The sequence below is a fragment of the Grus americana genome, chromosome 1, assembly GCF_028858705.1.
Source record: "Grus americana isolate bGruAme1 chromosome 1, bGruAme1.mat, whole genome shotgun sequence".
In the NCBI taxonomy this organism is placed as follows: Eukaryota; Metazoa; Chordata; class Aves; order Gruiformes; family Gruidae; genus Grus; species Grus americana.
In genome coordinates, this window is record NC_072852.1 from 25,374,637 (window position 1) to 25,396,715 (window position 22,079).

The following is a 22,079-nucleotide window of genomic DNA, read 5'->3' on the forward strand; positions in this document are numbered from 1 at the left end:
AAGACAAGACTCATAAATCCCAGCACAGAGTAAACCTGAGTGTTTCAAGAACTTCTGACACATGGAATGAGACTCCTGAGAAACTAACACAAAATTTGAAAACTAAACAGTGACTTTATAGTTCAACAGAAATATTGGTCAAATTTTGGCCCATAATTAATATATATTTTTACATTTGGGTCCAATAGCAATGGTGTGTATTTTTTGGTTAGTCAGAGGGTCAGAAGTGTCATTCATGTAGCTGTGTCTGTCTAAATTCTGACAAACTTGTCCTCATTTTTACATTCATAAGGTGACATGTGCTTGCATATACTAAGGTAAAAATTTCCTGTGCACCTTATAAGCAGAATGATAGGATGGCTTGATTTTAATTAACTGTTAGTGATGTATGGATGCCTTACTATTACTATTGCAGTGTATCTCATAGCAGTATTTTCTGTTATGCTAGTTTAAATTGTGCTAAATGCGAGTATTTCATGGTGCTAAATGAATGCTAGCGTTTTCCCATGGAGAAAAGCGCTAATGTGTTAACTGTCTTCATTTAAATGATTTTAATATTATACTCTTTCGCAAAATCAATTGACTGTAATCAGTTACCTTTTAAAAATGAAAATTGAACTTCATGAAAAATGACACATTAAAATTACATTAATGATTGATTGGATAATGATGATGGGTTAATGCAAAATTACTATGGAAGGAAGAAGCAAAAGTGTTTATCCTGCTGCTAGATCCTTAGAGAACAGATTAGAGCTATGAGCCTGATTTTCAGTGCTTCCCACAGTAATTGCTTCTGAGGAGGCATGGGGAATCTTGAAGACCTTAATGATATGCCACTGCCACTTTAATTGCTAAGAGAAGCCAAGAGAATCTTAATTACCAAGAGAAGCATTACTAATTAAGGTGTCATTCTTCATTCATTCCATAGTAATTAATCTGAAATATTTGTAAAAGCTGAGATATAAATTTAGATCCAAACTCACTTACCTTAACCACAACAGTCTTTATGTGAAGAAGATCTATCGGTTAAACAAGGCTAATAGTCAGAAAACTTAAAATATTTTTTTTCTTAAAAAAAAATTACTTTGGTTTTACTCATACTTTTTTAAAACATGAAGTAAAAGAATTGAGAATAGATTTAAGAACTTTATGTAATTTATATTTAAGTCATGATTCTACTCTCACATTAAAAAAATCATTAAAACTGTTTATATAGGGTGTTCGTTTTTCTTATATTTCACTGAAAAGCAACATGCTTCTGAAAACGTTAAGATGGTGTTTCTTCAGCACTGTGATGAGCAAAATGATGCAAGTTCAGTTGTATATCTATGGTGTTTAGATCGTAACTTTAACAACAATTGTTCAATATCTTCCTGCTTTCCCTAGAACTGAGTACACATAACTGATTAGGTATGGAGAATCCCCATAATCAGAACTGCACGTGTATCAAATCCTTCTTTGCTTCATTTTTGCTGAAATCCTTATTCAGCCTCACAGAATAATCAATTGGAGAGAGCTGGTCTTGTTAGCACCGGTCCGTTTCCTGCGTACTGGTTTTTGCACCTTGTTCTCTCCTCAGCTTTCTTTAATGCAGTTATGTCGCAGTCTCACTGGGTCTGAAACTCCCATTCTTTCGGCATGGGTTGTCTCTTACGGTTTACCTTGATGGTGCCTTGCATTCAGATGTAAATGCCAGTTTTTTTCTTCTTACCATGTGAGATCTCAGAGCTTATGACCGAGCACCTCAGTGACCCATAGAGCAGCTAGGTAGACTTTTCTAGTCTATACTGTCAAATTTCTGTCTGCAATTCTCAATTTTAGATCTCTCCCCATATAAACTTCCTAGTGAGAAAAAAAAAAAAGTGAAAAAAACCTTGGGAGCAATTTTCAGTTTATCGCATTAGAGATGAGGTCACTTTCAGAGCATAAAGATGGTGATGAGCTGTGCTGCAGCATCACTGAGAACTTGTCATCATAATTTACGGAATTCAGAAAAGCTTTGGAAAAGTATCATTGAGAACCACATCTCACTTTTACTCTTAGCGTTACTTAAAACTTGAGAAAAAAATTACTACTCTGCAAATACACCCGAAATATTGCTGGCTATCTTTAGAATGAAATAGCATGCAAGTATCCCTGCTTCATAACCTATTCTGGAATTACATATAGGAAAATATATATACATTTTGTATTATATTTTTATTTATTTTGTGTTATAATTTTTAATTTTTTTACCATCTAAGTTCATTTTGAAAGCTGCCTGGAAACTTCTGTAGTAAAGAAGATGTTACTGACTGATTTTTATAACATTATTGTACGTAGTCACCTAAGCAATATTCTTATTTTCTCAGATTACAGGTCCAAACATCATTGAAATAATTGTTTTAGATTTTTTTTTATATTGCTTTATTTTACTACAAATCAGCGCAGCACACATATCATGCAGGGGAAAGACGCAGTTTAGTAGCCTTTCTCGTCAGGTGATCTGACTTGTTTCTTAGTACCGTACGCTAATCTGTGACGTAGAATTTAAGAAGGAGTTATTTCCACCTGACATACGTTGACATTCCATATGATCTGGCATGGCCCGGCATTATATCTGTACAGAGAGTGCCAGTACTGTTAGCTGCAAGGATGGGGCATGCCACCTGCCTGTCGTGTCCTCCTGTCACTTGCGCTGTCCATCTGTTACTTGTAGAAGGGTAAAATTCACCTAATTTTTGTCTTTGGAAATATAAACCCTTACAAAATCAAAGGCACTTACGACAGAAAAAATTAATTTTAAATGCTAATTGTACATAACTAATCTAATTCTCTGTATATGCCAGAATGCTGGTTCAGTTCAATACTGTAGGGTCAGTTGTGTTACACAGTGTCTGAGGGGGGATTTCAATTCATAATACGCTGTTCGTTCTGTATAGACAAAAATAATTTTAACACAATACTGGATGTAAAGGCAGAAGTAACTTTTTATAAATTCAATTTTGTGCGTTTTTTTTCTCCACAGTAGTATAATTTTGATGATTATAGTATTATATTTAATCTTAACATAGTAACAGAGTCCCCGTGGCCCTGCACTGCTGTTGTTTTGCCCAAATAGTATATTCACGAGAGCCAGCTCCCTTTAAATAGTCCGCGTCCTGTTAAATGTCAACACAATTGTGTTGGCAGTTCCGTACTGTACCATTTTGTTAGGGTCCTCAAGTACATCTCACATCCCCAAGTAAGCGACGTGACAGCATCACCTTGGTAGGCTGGTGGTTTCCGTTATGTCATTGGTGCAGCAGTGCTTTCATACAGAGTTCTGTATGATTAGCTCACTCTGTCTTTATTTAGATTAAAAACATAATTAAGAGCTCACCCTGCACTACAAATAATCTTTTTAGCGTGCTTGCTGCCACAAACCTGTTTTAATTTAATCCCATCCTAAATTAACTTGTGTCTGTTCAACAATGTAGTATTGCTTTGTCTTTTTGTAATGGGTGGGATTTTTTTTTTTCGCTTTACACAACAACAATAAGAGATCCGGTAGGTGAAGAATGCATATGTATGCCAAATCCTGGGCATGCTTTGTCTTTGAAGCAAGAAACAGAAAAAAAATCTGTTTGATTATCTTTCATGCTGCTTTTATGGAGTAAACTGGGAACAAATTGGCAACAGAAGTGTTGTGGTAGGTGTAGGTTTGAGTTACACCGCTAAGTCTCCATTGGGGTCAGACCAATTCCCTTGCTTTACCAGATGGAGAGCGCCTCTGATAACATTAGAAGATTGCCAGCCCTAAACTGCCATCTGCTTTTCCTCAAAGTTCATTCCAAAGATGAAAAGCTATATGGTTCTGGTGAGAGAGCAGATTCCTAAATACAAAACTAGTAACCCTGGTTCAGTAAACCAGTGGCTTAGAAGTTACTATTTTTATCGTGTGTTCCTCCATTTCTGATTTTGACCACTGATATTTTAAGCTTATTTAAATTTTGAAACCAGTTTAAGTTCAAAGTTTTGAGTGGACTGCACCATGCCATTGACCAAGTAGAAGAGAATAAGAAACTCAGGTTGTAGTAGTGCTGGCATGGAGAATTCTACCTGAGGATGTGCTCCCCTCACAGCTGGACTCCTGATGGCCAGTCTCTTTTCTAACACTGAATGTTTAGGGCTCTCCGGCCCTTTTTGATCTGGCTGTAAGTCTTAGCTTTGAAGGGCAACCTGAAATCTGAAGCAATGAATGCATTCGAACAAAATTGGAGTTGTTATGCAAGCAACACAACCAGGGCTGGTATTAAATATAACAAATATAGCTGAGAACATGTGCTAGACTAAGATCTCCAAAAATGTTACAGTTGCTTTTCATTCATTCACTACTTACGCCCAAAAAAGTGCATCAGAGGAGAAGAACCAACAACTTGTATAAATGCAGCTTTACCATTATTTTGTATATTGAGAAGCAATGGATCCATTTTCAAACAGAAGATAACTCTAATCCCTAGATTAGCATAATATGATTAAGTTAATAAAGTAATCATGTAATGTAAAATTTTATTGCTATTATAGAATGTGAGTGTTCCATTTAATCACAAATGCTACATTCATTTTTAATTGAGCTGTATGTATGCTACTTAATGGAAGGCTTAGGTTTTTTCCTTGCACACTCAATAAATTTTAATTGAACACCTGATTCCTGCCACTAACACATTAACATCTGGACACTATCTATCTTTTATGCATATCCACTGATTAAAACTCAGCAGAAAAGCAGATAATAGGAAAACAAAAAGACAACATTATGGAACACTTTCAGCCATCATTTTTTATTATATATTGAGAAGCATTTAATTATCTTACATCTTTTAATTAGCCCCACTACTTAGGTCAATTGTTTTTTATTGATAGGGCATGTTAGCAACTTTGCTAATTGGCACAAAATAGGATGTGACTATAGTAAATGTCTTGTCTTGTCCAAAATAATTTTTTACAGTTTTTTTTTGCTTTCCTGAGACTTTTTATTTGTTTCACAGTCTTTTCAATAATATATAAAATATTTTGGCAGGGAGTACCTTGATTTAAAATTTCATATTTCACGTTTCATTTTTATTTCTGAGTTAAAGACAAAAAAGATTCTAAAGAAAAGTATTTCCTTCCTAATATTATGTTTTAGAATCAGAAAGTATCACTCTACCTTTTGTAGCTTATAGAAATTTTAGTCTTTCTTTGAAAACTGTATTTTTAAGCATTCTTTATTATTAAAACTTGAAGCATAATTTTTCAGCATTTACAAATTTAGTCTAGAAGAAAAACAGCAGCATTGTGTCACTTCAGCTATTATACCTCTCCTTAGTTTTAGATTCTTCTGTTCCAAACCATTTTTGATACTTTTTCTTTAAAGGCATAATGTATTTTTGACTCAAGAATTCCTCAAGGTGTATTTGGTATCTCTGTTCCAGGAAAAAAAAGTTACAGTTTCACTACTTGGCACCTTTTTTTTTTTTCTTTTCAGTTTGCCAAATACTGATACTTTTGCAAAAGATTACCATGCTTTTTGAGTTGTTGGATAATCTTTATAATATATGTGTTCAACTGTGTTTACACTTCAATGGATGGAGTAACTCGTCATAATGCAATGAATGTTCTCCCCCTAATTTGAGAATAAATAGATTATTAGTATGTATGACTCTGTGCTCTCACATACACATGCTTTGTGGAATGAGAAGACATTCTACCTCTTTAAAATACTCATTTTTAAAACTATTTCCAATATAAGCTTCACTGTCCTCGCCTTGAAGTTTAATTTAACCACTTTTTGTGGTTACACAGTGGCATTTTCTTTCCTCTTCAAGTCAGTCACAAACAGGTAGCAGGGATCAATTTGAATTAGATTTTTAGTCTGAGCCATTGCTTTATCCATACACTGACATCCACAGGAGGGCAGCATGGTTCAATTAAGGGAGAAGATGAGAGCATGGTTATAATGCAGCTAAATGAATCTCACTTTTGATTGTTTATATTGTTTTCTGAAAGCTCTTGTAATTGAGATTCTAGCCAATAGAGAGAAAACAATTGAGCAATTGCATGTTAATTTTAGAAGTTTCCAAATGTAGCTTCTTAGTAGCTATAAATGCAAAGTTTTTCTCTGTATATATACAGTCTGCTTTAGAAAAAGGTTTTAAAATATTTAACGTGGGAGTTATTAAAGCCTAGTTGCAAATTTAGCTCTGCAAATTCCGATAAAATCTGTTATAGGACTTTGGTAAATCAAATATTTGGAGAGTGGAGGTTACTATTCCAGTAGGTTTACAGGACACTGAACTACTCAGCTCTCTAGCTCTGCACTGAGTTATAGCAGGAGATTAGTCCTTTTATGTGTGTCCAAATAAACAGACACAAACACAAAAAAAAAAGATTAATTACAATTTTTGTTCCATTTAAATTGATCACCAAAACACTCATAGAATGCATTTTACCCTTTGTGTTAAATACAAATAAATGCTATTTAAAAGTATTTCTAAAACTTCAAGTGAGGAGAAACTACTCAAACCTCCCCTCACATCCAATTCATCAGTGTTACAACTCATATTTTCTCTTAGATTTTATGGATTTTTTTTATTTTTATGTAACAGCAGTTTTACGGTTGAATATCACTTTAGTATTGCTGTTTTGGGGACAGAGTTGCTTGTCAGAGCAGTCCTGTGCAGCAGGAATGGGCTGACCCCAGCAGATGTCTCTGATGCTCCCTCACAGGTGGTAACGTCTGCGTTCCTGAAGTCCTACTTCGACAGCTCCAAATGCGAATCAGGTCCAGTTGAGTAGCTCTAGTGCAGGGACACTGCATTTCAATGTTTTTATTTTCTACCTATTTGTTATGGTAAAGAACTTTTCACAAAAGCAAATCCATGCTGTTGTTATAGGCTTATATCTTTCCTGTATATCACTTTTTTTGTTGTTTTTGTCTAACCACCCCCCAAAACAAAACTATTTTAAAGATATTAACATTTCTTTAGGAATTTTTTTTCCTATTGATGTTAATCCATGTTAAAAATCCTGAGTTCAGTGAAGGGATACTGAAGTAAGTTTCTCAAAAGGGATATATTTCTCGGTGATGCATTTCTATTCTTTCCTAGAATAACTCCTGCAGAATTCAGTTTTAGATTGTTTGCTTCTGTGTGGCATTTCCAAGGATAAACATCCGATCACGTTAACGGTTCTATTGCAAATTATTGGACACTGGAAGCTGTCTCTTCCAGTGCCACAAGAGAATTGCTAAATAATACTAGAAGGTGGCAGTTTCAGAGCGAACCAAAAGAGCTGCTGCAGGACACAACTAGTTGGGGTGTGGAACTGTGCTGCTAGGTGTGGATTTTGGAAATGTAAAAGGCTCGAGAAAACCATTATGGAAATTCATTGAAACACAAATCCGTTAGCAAGTAGTAAATACAGAGACGCCATTTCTAGATAAAGAGACTCCTAGAGCCAGTAATAGCTGAGCGTAGGAGAAAATTCTGGGGATGTAGAACTGCTGCTTCCCTCTGCATCCTGTTGGGAACAAGGAACAGGCCTGAATGTGGTTTTGGGTGGCCACTTCTACATTCTTTCATAGAGAAAGTTTCTTCAAAAGAGCCAAAGCGACATGGAGTCAGAGGTCTTTTTGTTTCTTTGGCATCTGTAAAATTCTACGTGTATTCTGTATAGGAAAGTTTCTTAAAATGGAATTTTAAGAGAACTAATTGGCTGGGTAATACTATGAAAGCTTTCTTCCTTGTTCTTACTCCTGTATTATCATCACAAGACAGTCAGGAGTATAAAAGTACTTTTTTGACTCTAACTTCTGATGAAAGAATCACGTACAGTTGTCATTCTGCACTGGTAGGTTTTCCCAGGCAGAAGGTCTCTATCAGAGTGTTAGATTAGCCGTATTGTCTTGGACCAAACATTCACCTAATCCCAGTATCATGGCTCCCACTATGGCCAGTAGCAGATGACTGGGAAAGTTTATCAGAGTAGTCTCAGTACTCTTTCAGAGTCCGCGTGTCTGCAGAGCAAGGACTTTCTGAGCCAGACACGGTTCTTTGCATATGCTAACATTCAATGCAGTTGAATTTCTCTTTCACAATCCTGTCCAAGAATGCCTGAAATGCACAATGAAATGTAACTAATTTGAGTTCATGGAAACAAGCCACAACAGTTGCACTGCTGTGTGAGAATGGAAATTAATGTCTGGCACTGTTCCTGCATTCCTCCGAGGTGCTACAGATGCAACAGAGACAGTCTGCACCACCCATAACAGGCAGCATCACGTGTTTTTCTGCTGTTGTGTGTTGGATGGAAAGAGAAGTAGGTTCCAATGTTTACATGGTCTCGTAGAGTAAAATGGAGTTTTCCAATGTATGAAAGCATGAAGTGTCAAAATTTTAATCCAGAAGAAAATCATATCATTCCCAATAAAAAAACTTTTTCATTTCTGCAACATGGGGAGAGACTGCTATTTCAAAGATCGTATATGAATGCCAAGAAGGTAACTGCATTTTCCCCACTGTTGCTTAAATTGTTCTCTAGTACTTTTCATTCTGGGCTGCTCTGTAGTAGCACAACTAAAAAGAATTCTTCTTCTACCGAGCGTGCCAAGCATTTTGAAATCTTTACAGTCAATGTCGTCTCTGTTCATTATTAGCTAAGTTCAGTCATTGCATCCACAGAAACTTTATGTCATAGCACTGACTGAAAAGAGCACACACATATGTTATTCTGAATTGTGCTTTAGAATGAGTACTTTTGTCAAACGGCAAACAACAAACATTTTCCGTGAATGTCACATTATCTACTTTTCATGATGCCTAAGTAGGGAAACCTCCTTCTTTTCATCTATTTTCAGGCAACTAACTGCAGTGCCTAAGTTTGGAGTCTGGGCGCTGGAGGGATCAGGTACAGCCAGTGGAGACAGAAGGGCGCTGCCAGAGGGTAATGTGCAAAGCTCTGAAGATGAAATATGCCCCGAGTAGTTTACACTGGATCCATATAAAGTACGAGGGAAACATGGTCACTGGAAGTGGCATAGTAGAGTTGCCAAGACAAACATATTTAATTTTCTGTTTCCCTTTGAACAATTTTCTTTTATATTTTTTTATTCATGTTTTGACACATGGAGTGAAAAGGCTGAACAGCTTTACAGGCTTCGGAAATGCATTTTCCAATGTCTGGAAGATAAGGGCTGGTGTGAGGCTTTCCTGAATGTTTCCTCTGCTGTGCTAGAACCTCAGGTTCTGAACAGTTCTCGCTTTTCTCCGCTTTGGTTTCTCTTCCACGGAGGCTAATGTAATAATGCTAACCTCCCTCACTGGACATGTCGTTAGGAGGAATTACCTGAAGTTTATAAAGCACTACTCAAGTGTCAAGCAATGTTCCTATTAAGAAAATAGTGATAGGTGAGTTAGGACTTGTTAAACTGATTTGTTTCAAAACTTGGTGATGATTTAAAATAGTGCTTTTAATTGAATTATTTTAGGGATTTTTTATAAAATACAGCTGTCAAAATTTAAAAAAATAGTTATGAAACATCACAACATTCTGAATAAACATCATCTGTGTGCACAAATTGAAGGGAAGTGCTAGACTAATTCATTATCATAATTTCTGTGCTTCATTGCAAATCACAAATAGAGATACCAGATGTAACATACTTCCTCATGCCTTTGCTAGATCAGATGTACCTCTTTATCCTAATTCATAAAGACTTTATTGTCTTCATCACTAGTGGGTATTTTAAATGTTATGAAAATACTTAGAACTGACAATCTTTAGGATGGAAATGTATGCATCTTGTTCTGCTTATATGTTTTATTACTAAAAAACTACAGAATTAGCTCTTCTGAGATCTATATTATTTATGAAATTAAAGTTATAGCAATTCAAAAGTAGCTTTCCAGGCAGTGAAAAGAAATACATAACCAGCCAGAGATAATCAAAGCCAAGTATCATTCCTAAAAGAGTTCACTGCTCTTTCTAGCCTCCGCCACTCTTCCCAAAATGGGCTATTTTTGACAGTGGGACTCCAGAATTGGAGTTCTTCAGTTGGCAGCTTAGTTCATTGATTTGTTGTATACCAGTGTGACACTGAGCAGGGTGTTTTGACTGATTCCATCAGTGGCAGCCTATGACCTAGAAACAAAAGCAGATTTTTCATTTTAACAGGTCCTTGGCCATTTAGGCTTTCTAGATCACAAATAATATCACTACCTGGCTGGAAACAGGGTCACCAGGTTTTCTATCTAATAGCAGTGTCGTGTGCTTCCAGTGACATGGAGCAATGTCTAGGCTGGATGCCCAGATGCCTCTGAGTGCTCAGGATGCTTCTGACTTGATTTAAGGTCTGGCAATGTAAAGAACTGTTTCCACAGCCAAATTGGGTGCTCAGGGGAGAGCAGTGCAATTGAAACTTTCTGCTGCATCAACATTAGCATTAAAATTCAGATTTTTCACTTTTAAAACCAATCTCTTAGTTGTTTCTGCTTACCGAGCTTTGTTTGACATCACGGAGCAGTTTGTGTTTCACAGACTGTTATCCTTATAGATGAAATGAAACCAAGAGATGAGCTCCAGGGGTGCACCCGTATATGCTGCAACCACTGGTAGCTACTTGGTCCGTGGGTTCAGACTAGAGCTAGTCCAAAATAAGCTGCATCAGAAAGCACGGAGTGGATGTCTGCTCCTCAGCACCAGCTGTTTTGCAGTTGTGCTGCATTATCTGCTTATGTGACAATTAGATTACATTAGAATCTTTCTACACTTCCTACATTTATGTTGCATCTGAAGGATTTCATTCTTTTGTTGCCTGGAATTCTCTCAAGGCTACAGGATGCTTTTCTGTCTTGACAAACACTCCCACTTTACATACCAAATAGATTTCATGATATGAAATAAATTGGATTAATAATTCTCAAGTTGCCATTGCAGTTACTTCACAGGTTCCATAAGTACTGGCATGCATATTCACAAATGTTGAAGCGCTCTGGAGTGCAGTAAGATATCACCGTTAAAGAATCTAGGGATATCTGATCTTGCAGCATACCAATAAGCGTTTATACTGTAAGTGAAAAGTTGGGGGTGGGGGGGAGGGAACCCACATGTTTTCCTGTTCATATTACGAGTGTCTTGCTCATTGGAATAAATGGAACTGTATTCTGTGGCTGTGGTGTTTGTATTACTTGACATCCTTCAACATTTCTTTATCCTTAGCAGGCATAATTACAGTAGAAGTTTAGGCTGATATTTTTCATTCCATCTGTTGAAGGCTTATTTAGTTCTCTTTCTCGAGAGCACAGAAAGTACTAAAATGAATCTGAGAATGTTTACAGCTAGGTTTCTTATGACCCAGGTCATATTGTTGTCTTGAATCAGTTTTCTCTCTCATCCTCAACTGAAGACAAAAAAATGGCTTAATCTTGCGGGGTTAAATAAAAGAAGGAATGCGGTGCAAGGAAGATTCCTTTTATGCAAGCGTGCAGGGATGACTGAAAGTGCCTGTGGGCATTTGGTCCCCATTGGCTCTCACAGCGAATGCAATGATGCCCACAGATAGCCTGTATTGTTGTCAGTTAAATGGGATCATGAGTGTCTGAAAGGTGTTTGAGAATGAACTGAAAATCATTTTCACAAGTGGATGATTACTTCTGCCACATGTTAACCGAACTCTATCAGAGTGGCCCAGATTTTTGAGACTGCATTAATTGCTCTTTCAACCTTGACTGAGGTTTCTCTTTAAGAAAGGCCTTTGCTGGACTAAACTGCTACACGTATTGATTTTTCTTTCTATATTTTTTTTTCATTGTTTGTGATAAATGAAGCCTTTTACAAGTAGAGAATTTATCATTCAAGATGTAGATAGATTGCTTCATTCCTTAGAATAAAAAGGCCGGTCTAAAAATGATCTCTGTAGAAGTAGCAAGTCCTTTCTCATTTCTCCAGCAGTGAATAGCTCCGGTATTCCACACTCAATTATGTTTTTCAGCTATTCATTAGTGCTGATTTTTTTCATCAAAAAGTAAAACCCTGCACTCTCGCAGCACGGACTTAGTGCAAATAAGCTGCCATCTTCTTTCCTGTGTATGTCATCACATAATTGAAACTGAACTATAATATTTAGCAATGTGGGTTTGCATTTTTGTAACGCGAGGAAATGCGCTTTGAAAAATATTCAACCTTTATGTATTTTAAATGAAGCGATGCTCAGACTTTTTAAAGAAAATGCTTGTTCCATTCGTTTGTTCTGTTTCTGGAGGAGAAAATGATACTGACTGAGACAAGATGATGCATCAAACATTTTTATCCAGGTGTTTTCTGTGTTTTGTAGTGGAAAAGTAATTTCTTGTATTTTCATTTGTTTTCCAGGAAAATTAACTTTAAATATTAAATGTTTAGTTTTCTACCATATTGTAAGGATTGTGAGGTATAATCGGGTAAATCTGTGACTTCATACAAATCCGATTTTTACTTTTTAATTTGGGAGTGAGTGAAGGGAAAGCAAGCAGTATTAAATAACGTTGAAGAAAAGAAAATTGTGGAACTGTTGTTAAGAGCAAAAGTCTCAGGGAAGTGATTGCATGGTTTGTACATTTGGTTGCATTTTCATATTACTACAAAACTGTGTTAGAAAATCTTTACATTGAGGTAGCACTTAATGACTCAACGTGTTTGATCAAGGTACTATTTTCTATGTGCTGTATAAAAGCAGGTGCATTAAATTACTGGAAATTATGTGAGTAATATAAAAACACTGAAGAAGACAACCAAGCGTATACATACTACTATAAATATGCTTTTTAATGTGCGAATGTACAGATATAGATGTTATGTATACATACCTTATTTATTATATTAATATAGTTTTAAAGAACAGAAGTCTGCCATCTATATCTGTTTCTATGTACATCAGAAAACCAATCTTTCCTAACTTCTTGTTAGTCTACTCATTAAACACTCTGAAAATATGGTCTTGAATAGAAGTCAAAATAAATCTATTTAGTAACAAGCAATTACTATTTCAGTGCTCAGATACAGGGGAACTATTTTGGTATCTTTTTTCTCAGTGTGTGGCTGAACTGTAATAATTCAAGAATTATTTTAGATTATCCAACTCTGGAACCCAAATTAGAGTGAGAAAAATTGTGGCAAACGGTGTGGTTGATTTTTAGATTATGGACTTGGCTACTTCTGAATATCAGTTTCTTTTTTTTACCTAAAGAAAGGTACAGTGTTTGAAGGAATGGCTGCCGTGTGTTTCTTGTGGCTGCTGAGGGTTTTTAAAACAGTTTGAAGAATTCACACTATGCATCTTGTGCACATTTTTTTGGATGGAGTAAGCAAGGCTTGTAGGTGAATACAAGGAGATGCACATATGGGTAGAGAAGTAGCAGGCTGCAGCTCTGTGAGCTGGTGACTATGAGGGTCTGCTCTGGTTTGTGGTACTGACATTTACCTGACACCTGTGAAAAATGATGCAATTCCCCATATTAAAAATAAAACTTTCTTCAGCTTAGCTCTAGGACTTCATTCACTTCTGAATCTGTTAACTTCTTAATTTTCTGCTCCAGTTGTGAAACCCAAGTGTCATTTAATTCTGGAAACTGGCTTCTGTAGACTTTTTCTGTTCCAGATGTCAAATGCAGTATCTACAAATCCTAGATATTACTGTCCAAATTTAACAAGTTTCTTAGGTCCTTTGCTTCCCATTTTTCTCAATGGAAAGAGAAGTTTGAACAGGATTCTAGGAGTCTAGGATATTTGACTCCTTCTGGGTATAAATGTTAGATTCTTGAGTAAGAATTAATCTTTTCATCTTTCAGGAGCATGCACACTTAAGATGAGCACAGGATATACCCCCTGTCAATGGCTGAAACTTTCTACATTAAAAAAAAAACTTGTCACCATGAGACATGGGACTGGAAGAGGGATTAATAACATAAGATTATAACTGTGTGCTTATAGTGATTTGTAAAACCAAGTAACATACGGCTTTGCACTTCTATACTAAATCCCAGCTTTGTGTCATGAATGCTGTTTTTTTGGTTGCCTAATCTTATCTAAGACCAGCGGATTTTAAAGATGGCTAGTTAATGTTCCACTCCTTTGTTCCCAAGGAAGCTCTTATTTAACACCTTAGTTGGACGTGATTTATAGGAGGAATAATAAGTGCACGTTGCTATTTAGTTTCTTTTTTGTGTGCTTTCTTATTTTGTAATTTTGAATTTACTGTAACTTGTGATAGTTCTTCCTTCTTATGTGAGAAGTAATATAAAAAGCAACCAACTCTTTCTCTGATAGCATATGTTATTTTAAGATCTCTTATTTTAAAAGCACCTTTCTATATGAGGCTCAGTTAATAATGAAAAAGAATGAATTAAACCAGGTGTTTCTAGAGTTGAGTTACTCATCTTCTGCTGTGTTCCTGTTCAAACATAAGGTCACTGCCGCTGATGATACCAGGATTATTCTCGAGGAAGAAGAATACTCTGTTAGTCATTTAAGACATGCCAAGGGAGTGGGAACATGGTCAGGATATCTTTTTGTAGCATTTGAGGACTGTATATTCTCAGTTGGTCTTCGCAGTCCATGGAGCAGTTGTCCTCCGATATACAGCAGAGAAACCTACTGGATATTCTGAGGGATGTGATGGCAGAATCATTGTGAAGAACAGGGCAGGGTTAGGACTCAGCGAGCCCAAAGGCCACCTGTGGACCCTTTTACTTTTCTCCCTCCCATCATTAATCTTCAAGGCTGAGTGAAATTCATCAGTCATTCCCCCTCCACCCTATGGCAATAGTAAAGAGATTAACAGGGCGATAGCAATGTGGTGTGCTTTGGGGAATGTAAAGCTCTGATTTAGGGGAATGTGCTTGGCTCTTTTGAAACATATATGAAAAGTAAAACAGTCAATATTTTGTGGGGGAATATGCACCTATCACTCTGTGAGGTAAATGCTTCCTTAGTTGCAAAACATTATAAACTTTCAAATAAACCCTAACAGGCCCCTTTTTTGTGCCTTTTCTGATACAACCCTTACTCCTCCTTTCTTTTTATTGAATTTATAATAAGCTGTGTGGTGTACTGTGGTGTGGTCAACACACTGGAGGGAAGGAATGCTGTCCAGAGAGACCTTGACAGGCTGGAGAGGTGGGCCTGTGCAAACCTCATAAAGTTCAGCAAGGCCAAGTGCAAGGTCCTGCACATGGGTCAGCACAATCCCAAGCACAAATAAAAGCTGGGTGGAGGATGGATTGAGAGCAGCCCTGAGGAGAAGGACTTGGGGGTGTTGGTCAACGAGAAGCTCAACGTGACCCGGCAATGTGCTCTTGCAGCCCAGAAAGCCAACCGTGTCCTGGGCTGCATCAAAACCAGTGTGACCAGCAGGTCGAGGGAAGTTAATTCTTCCCTTCTACTTGCTCACGTGACTACTACGAGTGCTACGTGTCCAGCTCTGGGTTCCCCAACATAAGGAGGACATGGAGCTGTTAGAGCGAGTCCAGAGGAGGGCCACAAAGGTGATCAGAAGGCTGGAGCACCTCTGCTATGAGGACAGGCTGAGAGAGTTGGGGTTGTTCAGCCTGGAGAAGAGAAGGCTCCGGGGAGATCTAATTGCGGCCTTCCAGTACCTGAAGGGGCCTACATGAAAGCTGGAGAGAGACTGTTTACAAGGGCATGGAGTGATAGGAGAAGGGGCAATGGCCTTAAGATGAAGGAGGGTAGATTTAGATTAGATATGGGGAAAAAATTCTTTACTGTGAGAATGGTAAGGCACTGGAACAGGTTTCCCAGAGAAGTTGTGGAGGTCTCATCCCTAGAAGGCCAGGTTGGATGGGGCTTTGGGCAACCTGGTCTAGTGGAGGGTGCCCCTGCCCATGGCAGGAGGGTTGGAACTAGATGATCTTTGAGGTCCCTTCCAACCCAAACCACTCCGTGATTCTATGATTTTATAAGTTAAAAAGAGTGTGGCAGGATCTGGACGGTTCAAAGAAAGCTGCATCACATGATAATCCTGTACACAAAGCCAATTGTCCTCCCTCTCATATGAATAAAACCAGAGTAACCAAGCAAGGCAGAGCTTCAGCACAGGTGTAGCAGGAGTTCAAGAAAGGCAAGATATTGGTGTCGTAGTAATGAGGGAGCTGCAATGTAATCTGACAGACCACCACGGTTAATAAGCATTATGCTGAACATTCATGTTAGACAAAAATTTGTTCTTTGTGGTACCTAAAGCGGGAAAGAATGTCCTTGAGTGTATGCCCAGGACAGGTGGAAAAAAGGTTTTGCCTGTGTCTTACTTGCCTGTTTCACATGAGATGTTGGTTCATTGTTCTGTTTTTTGACTGAGTTAAAAACCACCAGGCAACAAAGCCCCAGTAATGATCAGAAAATAGAGGGCAGCAGACCCTATCCTCCTACCAAAAGGCACCTGTCCATCTATCAACGATCCAACCACCCATCTCCAGTCCTAGTTATTATAACTTCTCGATAACGTATGTACCAGCATCCTCTGGAGAGTGCCCTGTGAAGCCAGCATTCATTGGCGTGAACAATTTGCATCTTTGTTCTGCCTTTGACTCTAGGGCACCTAGTTGTACTAGATGCCCTTGATGGAAGCTGGCCAGCCAGAAGGGACATCTCATAGGTAATACTTTGCTTTCCTGTCAGGTTTATGCAGCAGATCCTTACCACTCATAGGCTTTTGCTTACAATCCCACAGCTCATCCTCTTCCTTTTCCTCTTTGTTAACAACAGTGCAACATGACCACAGTGACAGAAAAAAGTGTCACTATAAGGCCATAAAACTTGCTCCAACTTCTTGAGTAATGAGGGTGCTTCCTCTACCACCAAACAGCATCAGCGGTTTGTCATCTCACTGGTTGATACTCCTGCTCACATTGTCTGATTCAAAGCCTGGAAATTGCCAAGGTGACAAGGAGCCTTTTGTAATCCAAGAGTCTTTATAGTGAAGTGCTTCTGTTTGGGAAATTAGATTCTAGTTTACTCTGGAAAAAAATTTGATCTTGTGTGTCTGCTGGTATTTTGCTATTTGATCATTTTCCCAAACTGACACTGTGACTGACTTCTCACAGACTAGAGAAACACTAGCAAAATCTCTGGAAAAATGTTGGGCAGTTTAACTTTTCTAATATTTGGTATTTCTATGTAATCAAAAATGTTCACCTTTAAGCTATTTTTTCTATTTTCAGAGGCAATTGGTGAAATATAAGTGATAAACAGGTTCGTCTTCTCAAACATGAGATCTTTTCCGTCTGCTTTTTGTCTTATTTTGAGTGGAAAGGAATTCTCTTTGCATTTTCGTGGTCTGGGTAAATAGAAGAAAAAAATAAATCACTTCTTAGATGTGACAACACTGAAGAATCAGCTCAGTACACAGAACAAATTAATACAATCATTTGTACTGGGTGCTCTTAATATCATGCTTCTTATTAATGGAAACACATTCCCTTTATTATTTCCTTTGCAGATATTTGTACGCTCTAGGACAGAAGGTTTGGAAGCGATGGAAAAAGCGCTACTTTGTTCTTGTTCAGGTTAGTAGTCTGCCATGAAATTTCATTAAAAAATAGTCTTGGACTATCAATTTTCTTTCTGTGGTTTCTGGAGCCATTAGTAAATCAGTATGTTCAGGCAACATATGCAGCACTAATCCAAACTTCTTACAGCATAGAGACATCCAGGTTTGTGTTTGGTTTTTTTTTTTAATTTACATACGTAGGAAACAGAAATGTCACTGAGTTTTACAGATATATATAAATGAGTCCCTACACTGAGCAATGTTTCAACTGAAACCTAGAAATTTCTGTATCAAATTGTGACCTTGAAACATTCTGTTGACAGCTTTCTAGCAGCACTCAATTTAAAATAAAGTTACATTTCACAAAGTGGATTATACTTACTGTTTCATTTATTCTATCTCAACAAAAAAAATCCTGCCTTTAAAATTAAACAATGGTAGTTACTCTTAAGAACTTTTTCATAAATATTTTTGAACAATGCTATTTTTTTGTTCTTCCTTGCAATATTAAATTGGGTAAAATTATGTAGTTGTAACAGAAAATCTAGTGTCTCAATTGTTCTTGGCCACAAAAATGTGCTGGACTGATACTTTAGAACTTTTTGTCCAAACCGAGAACTCTTTTCACATGCTAGTGAATGGTGACATTAACATGAGATTAATAGAATAGGAATAGAAAAGTAGATCTTGAGTGTTTAAAACTGAGAAGTGAATGATTTTTTGAGTCTTTGGAAAAATCATTATTTTCTGTTTGTGCTTGTCTTCAGATTGCAGTTACAAATTTGATGTTCTTCTGAGTCGGTTCAGAGAACGCTATTCTTCTGTGTCCTTTGTTTTGTTGACAGAAAACTAAGTTAAAGTGTGAGTCTCCATAAACGTCATACAAAGGATGAAGCCCGTTAATGAGGCTTTTTTAAGAATGAAGGCTTCTAAAACAGCTTTACAGAAAGCCTGATTCCTTTCTCTACCGTTCTATCAGTCACACTCTTTGCTACTCCTAAATGATGAAAATTGTAAGGATGTAAAAAAAAGAAAATCCTGAACAAGGTCTTTATTAAAGGAAAGTTAAAAGCTGAGAGTATTTGCATGTTATTCTTGCTACGCTTTATGTCATACAGTGTTCTTCCTGGCTCCAATGGGAATTGGCTTCCATATTGATAATCAGTGAGTAATGTTTATGAGGTTGAACAGGATCTTCTGGAAAGTCTACTGGATTTATTTTGGTTCTGATTTTACCAAGGTCCTCTGTGAAGAGATGAGGAATTTTTGTGACATTATTGATTTATAAAGGTTGGGAAGATCTCCATATAGGATAGCTGGTAAGGCGTGGATGTGAGGGGAAAATTAAGTTACAGGGAAAAAGAAAGGCTAGAATGCTCCTTTGTCCTTCATGCTTTTCTTTCACACTCTTACTACCTTACATCCCCCCTTTCACCAAAGACAGACCTTGTTCTCTTCCTTTAAGCCACAGGCATCATCTGAGTTTAAAGCGCACACCTAAGAAACACATAGTCTTTCTGTGCGTGTGATATGGAGCCACCTGGGAGACCAGTTTATTCCAGCCAAGTTAATTTTAACTATCTTCTGCTTTCTATGCTGAAATTGAAATACTGGAGGGGAATATTACAGGAATTTTCCAACTGTGATGGGATTTAGACATCTATTTCATTTTACAGCAGCTATCAACTCAATAAGGCTATATAAAAAATAGTGTGTTAAATCAATATTTACTGTCCGGACACCTCTGGCTCATTTATGTCGTCCAGCCGTGATACATACACTGACTATAAGCTAAAGTCAATACGTGTGAAATAAGCGTTCAGTAATGAATATCAGTCTGTTTTATTGATATATTATTGACATATCGATGAGTTTTCCTCTATAGATTAGCTTTTACCTTACATTAGTAAAATGTTAAGGCCATGAAATTCAGTTGTAAGACAGAGGCTATCAATATGATTCACACATGCTTTGGAAATTTAACTCAGGTGTGAAATTAGATGAATAATGTTGATTTTTCAGGAGCGTGATGCAAGTAATGTGCACGTTCGTTACTGCTACACATATTAGAAGTTGTTAGTGGTTTCTGAAAGAACAGCTCAATGCTATGGGAAGGTTACAGAGTCTGGAAATGTTAACCTCTTCATTATATATGCTTTTCTTCCTTTTACAATCCAGTCACTTCTCTAAAAGATTATTCATTTCATACTGGAAAGAGACAGGGACATAATGTGTTAGGTAAAAAGCCTCGGCTGGACATCTGTGTTTTGCTTCATTTACTGGCTGATAATATCTTCCTCCAGTAATCTGAATGCAGATTCACTTCTGTTATTTTAATTTCATCTGTTCTAATGTTTTGAAAAGTCAGTCATTTGTTCCATAGATAATTTTTTTCTAAACACACCAACCACACAGGCTAATTCTTGCTGCTGAACTCCTGCAGCAGGCTGCCCAGTGACACCCTGTAGCAGGGACCACAGAGTCAGGTTTGCGGTAACAGTTCCTCCCAGCATGTTACACAGGGCCTTCCTGCCCCATGGGGACACAGAATCATAGAATCAGGCTGGAAAGGACCTTTAAGATCATCGAGTTCAACCGGCATCCCCTAGTGACGCTGCTCCTAAGTCCTGTGCACATTTCTGTGGATGTCTGTCAGTCATCCATGCACAGGCTGGTGGTTTTCACTTTGTAACAAAGTAGAATGGCTGGTAGTCAGGTGTTTGGACCTCTGGAAAATTATGAAAATCAGGTAAATGTAGTTTTAGGAAGAGGTCTCCCTTTTCTCCTGTCAAGAATTACTATTTAAGACGGTGGCTTGCCTCTGGTTTTATCTGAGAATGTGTTGTACCTAGTCCTGACTTTTGAGTACCCATTATTCCATGAAGTATTGATACTAGTTTGCTGAATTCTAAGGAAAGCTCACCTACAACTCCATTAACTAGTAACAATACACTTAAAGTCAGTCATAGATCTATATTAAAAAGTGTAATTTCAGATTGTGCTGGTGGTTCTCTCTATAGTAACTGATATCAGCCACCAATAACCATAAGGAAAAGGGGTTAAGAGATTGCAAGTGTAAACAAACGAGGCAAGGTCTGTATTTCTTTTGTTGAGACTTTTTCCCCAACAAAGTTTTCTGGAGTTTTTCTATTTGTTTCTTTGGTGAAGAGACTTTAAAATGTCTCATTTTCAACAAAAAGATGAAATGTAAGACTGTGACATGAATATCTTTTTATCAATTGTTCCTTTGAAATAAGAGAATGCATTTGAAATACATTTGAAAAAGTAAAATCAACAGCCTTATAATCTCTGTCCTGTTATAGAGGTGAGGTTAAAAATGAACAAAGACACACAGCCCAGCTCTTCCACAAGCTTATCTTCAAAAACATACAGTGGCTGAAGAAATCTGAAAAGAATTGGCATCCTGTGCATTTCCACAATTAGTGTCTGTTAGCTTCCTTTCTGATGGCTGAGTTTGCCTGTGCAGTGTGGTTGTATGGTTGATGTGAAAATGTGAGTGACGTGGGTGCCTGCCTGCTTATTTCATTCAACAAAATAGAATAATTTGAAAAACATTTTTACTGCAGTGCTAGGTATCGAAAATTAAATCTGTAGGTTAAGTTTACAAGAAAAAGGAGAGGAGGGAGCTCTCATGAAATACAATGCAAATTGCAAAGGATTTAGAGGTTTGTGACTTGTGACTGACCAACAGCTCCCTCGTGCTTGTGCATGAGGGCAAATACGATTCTTGCCTTCACTTAACTAATGTATTGATTAAATGGGAATACCTATGTTTAATTTCTCTCAGCTGTAGACTTCTGCTGTGGTTCCGGAGACTTTAGTTCAGCGTTTGAGGCCTGATGGCAGTTTTGCGGGGAGAGCTGTTACGCTTGATCCTTTTGCTCGTACGTGCTGTGGTGGAGGATGTTCAGTCACCATACACTGCATAGCACAGCATAATCCTGTTTCTAGAAAACCCAAATGCTTAAAATAATGAAATGTTTTTATAGCATTATGCAGATAATAATCACACCTTCTATCCTTATTTTCCAAAAATACCAATCTTTTACAGAGAGTCAAAAATCTTTTGTCAATAGCAGTTGAAGTCACTGGACTTTGAGGTGGAGTGGTGTGCAGGTACTCCACCAGCGAATACGTGAATGAAGCTGAAATCAGCTGTAGAAATTTCACTTCGAAAGGGATCATTCCTGAAGTTACAGCCAAAGCAATAAATCTAGGTAATAGTTGAGCAGTCAGCAACTGCGATGAAGACGGTCAGTCCATCATCTATCAGACAAGCTCCTTACCTATCCTTAGGTCCCTGCATAATTTTACAGATCTAAGAAATGATATTATAGTTCAAAACAAGTCAGTTGGCCAGGTATCCTACAGTCCTTGGAGACGGGAGTTTGAGAGGCCCATGTCAATTCAGTTCCATTAAGTTTCAAGTGTTCACAGATTCGCACGCTCTTCTGGTCACCTTTTATAGTCTTTCCAGCTCTTCATTTAAGACTGGGAACATCTCAGTTTTGTTTCAGTG

At 37.5% G+C, this 22,079-nt stretch overlaps 1 protein-coding gene across 12 annotated transcripts in view; it reads left to right on the plus strand.

Moving 5' to 3' along the window:
• The window catches only part of CADPS2 (calcium dependent secretion activator 2), a 508,886-nt gene that overhangs the window by 180,610 nt on the left and 306,197 nt on the right, over positions 1-22,079 (plus strand). For all 12 annotated transcript variants that reach the window (XR_008574138.1, XR_008574139.1, XR_008574137.1 and 9 more), the window contains exon 9: positions 17,489-17,555. Coding sequence is in view for 8 of the 12 variants with exons in the window: in XM_054803630.1 (XP_054659605.1) it covers positions 17,489-17,555 (67 nt within the window). In the remaining 4 variants the exon portion in view is untranslated. The remainder of the gene's footprint in view (positions 1-17,488; positions 17,556-22,079) is intronic.